General features: G+C 46.0%; 1 protein-coding gene across 1 annotated transcript; it reads right to left on the reverse strand.

Moving 5' to 3' along the window:
• Positions 1 to 1,648: 1,648 nt before the first annotated feature.
• LOC127327347 (GDSL esterase/lipase At5g45910-like) lies at positions 1,649 to 7,864 on the reverse strand. Its single transcript, XM_051354123.2, has 3 exons — positions 7,381 to 7,864; positions 6,905 to 7,284; positions 1,649 to 2,289 (listed from the first exon to the last, which is right to left on the reverse strand). Exons 1-3 carry the CDS (start codon positions 7,667 to 7,669, stop codon positions 1,765 to 1,767), a joined length of 1,194 nt encoding a protein of 397 aa, XP_051210083.1. The 5' UTR covers positions 7,670 to 7,864; the 3' UTR covers positions 1,649 to 1,764.
• Positions 7,865 to 8,422: the final 558 nt, after the last annotated feature.

Below are 8,422 nucleotides of genomic sequence, written 5' to 3' on the forward strand. Positions count from 1 at the left end.
AGAAAACCTCAAACAAATGTACTTGTACATTTTTAGAGAACAGGCCGGAGCCTTGCTTTATGAAAAGCAAGAGAACAAAATACAGAGTATAAAGTTTTAGCTCGTTTAGGATCACCTCCACCGATTCATTATAGTGAACACACAAAGCATATAGAGAGTTCCCTAACTCCCCAAAGGAAAGACTACTCTCTCCTTTCTAAAAGAGGTCTTTTACAGTACGCCCAATTAGATATAGGCCGTTTATTTTTTCCGATCGAATGGCTTGTATGAATTTATACCTCTGCCTAAAACTGGTGTGGTATGAAACATACTGGTGGATAAACTGGAGTAGTATGCTTTGATCAAAATCGGAAAGATCAACAAGCCAAGAAACAAATCGATGCAAGAACGGAAGGCCTCGTAATGGAATCATGCGTCATCTCCAGGAGCTGGCAGCTACTTCACGGCGTGGTGGTGCTCTAATGTCTAACCTGAAGCTGTGGGAGTTGTTAAATCTTAACTTACTAGAAATCGTAAACTATTTTTTTTTTTGCGAACGGAAACGTGAACTAATTAGCGGAATACAATTTCACAATTGCCATTGTTTGAGAAGAGTTTCTTGGCTATCTCCGTGGCTTGATTTTTGCCGTCATGTTATACGGCCGGCCGGCCGGCCGGCCACCGTGCGTCCATGAGCTCTGTCAAGCTAGTTTAATAGTTGTAGCAACAACGGGAGAGACAAAATCGGAAGGTATGAAAGTTATTACTCCTAGAGAGAGACATGTAATCAGATATCGGGATCTGTTGCCAAATCAACAGTATATTTACTGGGATTAGATACTCAATAAATGATTTTCCAATTAAAAGTCCACATTGCCCCGGCAACTCAATGGTTAGATTTTAATTCATACCTGAAACAATGGATCACGTTCCTATTTTCACGGATGCCAATAAATCTGAAACAATGGGGTGGTTTGGGGACGAAGTTAGAAATAAATGCCGATGGTGCCATATCTATATCCTCCCTATCCTATGACACAGGGATCATACTCTATAAATCATCATGAGTTATTACTAATTAGTGAAGATTTTGCACTTTATCATTGGGGTCAACTGACGCTACTCATAGTGGGAAGTAACATAAGGTCGTGTCATGCATAAGTTACTAGTCCATGTTACTACTTTCATAGTGGAAAGTAACTTAGAGGTGATAGCATGCAAAGTCTCATTTTTTATTAGTTTGTATACCCATTTTATCTTTGGGTGTGTGATGTTAGACTAGTCACATGTTACTACTCTATGTTACTTCATTTATAGTGGTTAGTAACATCAAAGTAGTACTACATTAATTAGCTTATAGACTCATTGTAGTATCTTGAGAAGTGTGATGTTACAGTAACTAGTTATGTTACCCCATCCTCCTCTCTCCTCATTAACTCACTGCCACATAAGCAAATTTGCTGAGTTGGACACTTAGTTACTAGTGAAGTTACTTCCACTACGAGTAGTCTAGTTACCACCTCCATCTCTTCTTTCATTTATTGCTATGCCATGTCACCAAAACATCTTTAAGTGTGTGATGTTACTAGCTTAGTTACTTCCATTATAACCAATCTGACAGCAGTGCCATTGAGGCAGCTCCGTCCCACTAGTTCCAACTCAGTGACTCTAGCATGGTCGCTTATTTTAGAATGGAGGTAATAATAGCAGTAATTTACATTAACTTTGAATGTATACGGCGGGAAGACCTCAAGCAAATGGCTTTACTACATATTACTTCTATCTTCATTGCCAATCTGTGGTTGCATCTGGCCCATGATCGGTGGGCAGTGGCGCGGCGAGCGGACCGTCCAGCAGCATCCCGCGAGCCATGATCTTGTACATCGCCTCTGTCAAGTGCAGGCCGTCCCACGACACGTACTTCGACGGGTCCGGACACTGCACCGCCCCTGGCTCCGAGCAGTGGATGGTGAAATTGGCGTTGTGCGGCCCGCCTCCCCCGCAGCACGCGTCCAGCACCGTGTCCACATCGAATCCGTTCCGCGCCGGCGCGATGATGATGCTGAGGAACTCGTCGTACTGTTCGACGTAGGTGATGGACATCCCAGGGTGGTCGCGGCGGAGCTCGTCGATCTTGGCTTTCAGCATGTCGTTGTGCAGAATGGTGAGGTCGTTCAGCCACTTGAGGCAGCCTGCGGAGTCGTAATCGCCCGGTTCACTGCCGCGGAAGAAGAAGAGGTATCGCGGAACGCAGCCAAGTGGAAAGACGCCCGGTACGTAGATGGTCTTGGCTCCCAGGTCGATCAGAGCCTGACAATTACTACAAAGCCATTGATTTTGATACGACGCATCGAAATTCACAAGAGAGATGCCGATCACATAGAAACGACCAACGGTCAACCGGTGCACTCATGTCTCATCTATGGGAAACCCTTAATCATTTATTACTTGGGCGATTTCTTTGGAGTGGCAACGGTGGTTGTGCATGACACATTGACACACTCTAAGTCGATCAAGAGCAAGTACAATAAGATTTAGTCAAGATCCTATAAAAATTTAAATATAATACTTATGCTTAGTTGGAGAGGAGAGAAGAACATAGAGAAGATAAGAGCAATTCCAATAGTATAGCCAACTGTTGGCTATAACAAGATGTCATATTATTTATAGTAATCATATAGCTAACATGTATAATAGTTGGCTATAAGAATGTACTACTTTACTAATATATGGCCCACCTTTCACTCTCACAAGGTGCCTAGGAGCACGTGCAAGAGCTGGCTATTTCTAGTTTACACTTCGCTTTGATGTGTATGTAGGTTAAGGGAATTTCTATGAAAAAAGCACGGCGAAAGGAGCAAAGTTGGATTCAATCCGGAGGAGTCAAAGTCACCATATGCAAGCTATATGGAGTGTTGGGCAAATGATATTTTCACCAAATTGAAGATCCGACATCATGAGAGTGTTCTCCTCAACCATATGAGTCGAGTGAGGCCAAAACCATCTCAATCGAAGTTTTATGAGAAAATAGTATCGAAAACAAATTACATTGAAATTTAATGAGAAGTTGTTCGGTCAAGACGTCCTAACCGGTTCCGACTCCATGAAGGCAAAGCTAACATCTTTTGTGCAGGGGCCACCGACCTATTCAATGCAGAACACTCTAAAACCCCTGAATCAGAGTGCTGAATCATATTTAAGGAGGGGAAAGCCCTAGCCACCGACCACACGCATTCTTACATCACCTTCACGGTGAAGCCCTACCGCCATGCCATCTCAGGAGCCATATCCATTCACAACAACCTTGTCGTGGGAAGGGGGACCCATGCACAGTCGCCACGGCCGCTTCCAGCACTCCTGTCTTCCCTATCATGGTCTTTGTGATGGGTTAAAATTACGCTTGAACCCCTTTCTAGTTCTATGTTTATTTGATTAATTGTTTGTATGGTGTTTTGATCTAGTATTACTCTATGGGCGTTATTTATTTAGTACTTGTCTCTTCATGTTACTATATTAGTGATTGAAGGTGTCCAATCCCCCCTGGATTAGTTGCAGACATCAAACCCACTAGGCCGCACATGAATTCAATAGAATTTTTTGAGAATCAATTAACCTTCGAAGTGACAACTATTAATATCTCTTGAGGACCTCATCTTAGAGAAATTACAATAAGATCCAGTCAGATGGCTATAAGAGATAAAATATTATTATTTTGCTTAGTTGGAGGAGTGATGACTCCGCAGGATACGTACGCCACTCTAACCTAGCCGCCGCCTCCTCCTCTCCCTCCCCCTCCCGGGCGGCGGCGGAGGATCTACCCGTCCCGCTCCGAGCAGCCGCCCCGGATCGCCGCACCTCAGCCGCCTCTGCTGCCGGCCTCGGCCCCGGCCTTGGCCTTGGCCCCGGCTTCGGCCCCGGCCCGGCCACAGCCCCGGCCCCGGCCTCGGCCACGACGGCGTTGGCGGCGCCCCTTCCGTCGAACGACGAGGGGGAGGAGAGGGTTTCCACGGTGGCGTTCCATGGGAGGTGATGAAGCGCCGGTGGAGGAAGCCGGGCGGCACGGCTACTTGGCCGGGGCCTGATGCTCTCCGTCGGTAGCCATGGACGATTCGGTGGAGCGGTGGCGGCCTCCACCCCGGTGACGGTTCAGCGGTGGTACGCATGATCCGCGCCACCGTCTTCTTCCCTGGTGATCCGGCAGGAGGGACTGGCGGCGTGGGGGCTGCTGGTCTTGCTTTGTTTTTGGTGGCGGTCCTCGGATTTCTCGCAAGCGAAGATGAAGATCTACCGGAGGTCAGTTTGCTTTGATCTGGCTGGAGAGATGAGTTCCGGAAAGCTCCGCTGGCGAATGGAACAATGCATATTTTGTCTGCAGTTTGCAGGATCGGGTGGTATTCGGTCGCGCGCACCCATGTTTTTATTCCGACCGTTTTGTTCCGGAGGGAGCGCCGTGAAGCTATATTCTGTGTTGACATCTGGTGACTTTTCTGTCCATGGTGAAGTCAGAAGAAGGAATATCATGAAGGCCGGATTGGTGGACTGACTAAAGGAGGTTCGAGTCAACGTGATGTTGAGGGATCTGCTTGGCGTTTCGGGCTTGCAGCAGTGGTATGCATGTGGGGGCGGCAGCACAGGGGAAGTTCGGAGTCTTACCTCTCAGGGTGAAAATCCAAGGTCTGGCCTTAACTGGTTGTGTCTGGCAATGTTCTTGTTGGAGGCATTGTTTTGAGAGTGGGGACTATCTTCAGGGAGAAATCCTAAGACCTTTGGTCGGGCGACGACGGCGCTGGTGCACTGTTTCCTTCTTGAAGGCGTCGCTTTTGGAGAGTTTGTACTTCAGGTGTTGTCACGGTGGTGGTTGTATTGCTGTTGCTAGGTCTAGAAGGCTGTAGCGGGACTTTTATTTCTTAGTTTTCTTTTCTCTTTTTTGGCTGTGTGCATCCGTACTGCCATTAGGGTGGAGCGTTGTTGCAGAGGCTGGGTGTAATTGGTATCTTTTGATATTAATATATTCCCTTTATCCAAAAAGTTGGAGGAGTGATAAAATGAGAGAGGAGGTAAGTGGACTCTTATGCAAGAGCTGGCTCTTGCACGTGCTCCTAGGCACTTGTGAGAGTGAAGGGTGTGCCATATTTTGAAAAATTATTACTTGTTTAGAGTCAACTATTGTATATGGCAACTATAAATTGGCTATAGATGACATGGCAAACCACAATAGCCAGCAGCTGGCTACACTATTGTTTTTACTCTTAACTATAGTGATCAATAGGGTTGTTCGTAGAGTTTAATAACTTTGGTCTGGTCTTTATGACATTAAAATCTTTTATTGCTACGGTACCATCTAATGGGAAGTGGACATTAACTTATCTTATTTCCTTGGTAGATGGGAATCAATGGTATTTGAGGGACCGCCGTATGTATGGTACATTATGGCATAAATCGTAACTAGAGAATTATCACAAAAATTACCACTATTGCTTGACTAAACATTGTATAAGTTCTCTCTTGTTTGGTAATTGTTTAAGCATTTGTATTTTTATAATGTTATAGTTTACTTTTAATTATTTTTCTTTGTTTTCTAGTTCTTAGTTACTTGAATATATTTATTGTTGTTTTCCTAGCAACCTATATAATAGACTAACTCCAAATTTATGTTTAGATCCGCACGTTCGTTGGTGGGTATTTTACGTCTCTTGGGACGACATAAAACTGGGATAGTACTTCCCGCCAAGTAATATAATAGCCATGTGTGCTTGTATACATCAACTGGTAGTTGCCTTCATTTAACTTTCCTGGTTCGATATGAAATTATTTTGTGAGAACGATCTATCAAAGTCAGCCTGATGTTGTTGATGATAGACATGAAATCTTTGTGCACACGCCCCTAAGGATCAACGCCTCGAAACCAAAATCATCACCACTATACCCTTCACGTACTATATCCGAATCTTTAGATACCAAACATGTAACACACATAGACCACTCAAGATCCATCACTCCATGGTAGGATCTATCAAACGAATCCCCGCTCTCCTCAACACCACCAGTAACATTGCCGCTGACGAGGTGTACGAGTACATGGGTATATTGTATTCATCTTCTATACAATGCCGCTGTAGCCACCATAACATCATTGTCGATTGACCACACTCTATGAACTTGCTACATCGCCGAGCACACTCCAAGGTCCCCATATCAATTGGAATACTGTCCATGTCTCGTCATTTTCTTTAATTGTGAATAGCTTTGGCAGTGGTCCGGGTAGAAGGCAGGTCTCCCGTCTCTTTCTCTTTAATTGTGAATAGTGTCTTAGTTGTGAATAGTAGTAAAATTGCGGCATTGATTCATCGGTGACCAATGAATATGGAAATTGATTCAATGTAATTAGAGAGCTGACAAGCTAGTTTCTAATTTTTACATTGCAGGTACTCAACGAACTTGTTGCACATACTGGTATATATGTAAGTATCTTTGTATGCAAATTTGAGACGTAATCATTGAGTTTATGCTGCTTGTGCACCCCTAACGAATCAATTTCTACTGTGATTTTTATAACATACATAATACATGTGTATATTGTCATTCTAAATTTATTTATGGTATTGCTAAACCGGATTGCTAGCTGCCGGTTAGCCGGGAACTAAGTTAGAGCCCGATCAACTCGACAACCATTAGATTTGCATCGTAACATGCATACAATAATTACACATGGATGTGTAATTACACATACATGTGTAATTGCATATTCTTTTGCTCAATTACACATGAATTACATATAAAATAAGGTTAACCGAGAAAATTAGCCGCGTCCACTACAAAAACGTGTCTTGTTACCTCACGCTAGCGTAAAAACCAAGAGGTGTGTAACAAGCAATCCGTCATGGCTAACACGAAAGAAGAATGTCACTGTTTAACCATTACTTACCTCGATGGACAAGCCAATGGATCTGACGACCCAGGGCACGAGGGGCCGGACCCAGCCGATCGTCTTGTTCTGGAACAAGGGGTGGTTGTAGTCGTTCGCGCCGATCTCTCCCACCAGGAACAGCGACCTCGCCATCACCTCCTCCCGCTCCTCGTCGGTGGAGGCGATGGTGGCGAGCACCTTCTTGAACCAGCCGATCTGGACGCCGAGGGAGTAGGGTGTGATCTCGCTGACGTTGAGGTGTTCGTCCTGGAAGAACTGCTGGCTCAGCGCCGTGCCGCTCGCCACCGCGAAGTTGGCGCCGTACCGGAACTCGTCCTTCGTCGCTGGCGACTTCGCCTGCAGGTACGCCGGCCAGTACGGGAATCCCAGCTTCTCCACTGCGCGTATCATTTGAATAGTAGAGACAAGTAAGAACGAATCACATGCATAAGTGAAGTGATTAAGCAAGCAAGAACGTGCTCGCGCTCGCGTACCGATGAAGTCAACGACGAGGCGGCCGTCGGACCAGCGGCCGGTGGGGCGGCCGAAGAAAGTTTCACCGTAGGGGGGTCGCGACACGGAGCCCGGTGCATTGGAATAGTGGATGAAGTTGCCGGTATCGGTCAGCGAGTCGCCGAAGCTGAACAGGCGGCCGTAGCAGCTCCTGCTCCGGCTCTTTGGCGCCGCCGACACGGACGCGGACGTCGTGGTCGCCACGTGCGCAAGGAGCGCAGCGGCCACCAAGAGCCGCAGAGGCAGAGTCGACGACGAGGCTTCCCCCATCGTGGATGTCTGTATGGTATCGAAGAAATGGCCCCTTGATCGACGGATCGAGGCTCAGTCGCAAATGCTCGGCCGGAGCTTGGAGAAAGAGCCCACGTGTGTACGTTCTATCCGCTCAACTTACGTGCTCCTGCGTCGGTGTTAATTGGAACGGAGCGAGTGCTAGGCTAGCTAGGGGTCCCGTCGGTGTTAACTGGAACGGAGCGACTACTAGCTAGGGTCGGGGGCAGCGGCGGACGAAAAAGAAAAATACAGAGCGAGCACACCTCTCCAATTTTCATTTTTTGCATTGTCTACGTGTGGTAAAAAAGTTATCTAATTTTAAATGTATTATTTGGGCACGTTCAAATGATACAAAACTCGGAGGAAGTTACTCTGCTTTGTCAGCATCCAGTTTTGCGGGACGAAATATCCCATATAGGGCCCACGCGAGCATGCGCATGGCTATCTTTCTTGGGGACGCGACGACAGGGAGGCGCTTCATGGGTGGTGGGTCTAGCGTGGTGCAGCAGAAGAAAGACCGAAAATGCAATAGTGCTTATGAAATGGGGCGCAGTTGATATCACAACCATTCGTAGGGATCTTTAAATACGTGGTCCGTAAATTCACCCACTCATTGCAAAAGATTCTCTTCTTGAAATACACTACTAATTCTAAAATGAGTATAACTTTCGCATAATAAATGCAAATGAGATTTTGTTTGCATATTTGACTTCCTCCCGACGAACTCTTCAAAATGAGTCTAATATTTAA

Source organism: Lolium perenne, chromosome 1 (genome assembly GCF_019359855.2).
Source record: "Lolium perenne isolate Kyuss_39 chromosome 1, Kyuss_2.0, whole genome shotgun sequence".
Lineage (NCBI taxonomy): Eukaryota > Viridiplantae > Streptophyta > Magnoliopsida > Poales > Poaceae > Lolium > Lolium perenne.

Bases quoted from the DNA above. Each gene is read 5' to 3' on its own strand.
- LOC127327347 (XM_051354123.2), bottom strand. From the start codon at position 7,669: ATGGGGGAAGCCTCGTCGTCGACTCTGCCTCTGCGGCTCTTGGTGGCC. The intron at 7,285-7,380 runs GTACGCGAGCGC...TGATACGCGCAG, and splicing joins CCTCGTCGTTGACTTCATCG to TGGAGAAGCTGGGATTCCCG. The intron at 2,290-6,904 runs GTAAGTAATGGT...AGTAATTGTCAG, and splicing joins CCATTGGCTTGTCCATCGAG to GCTCTGATCGACCTGGGAGC.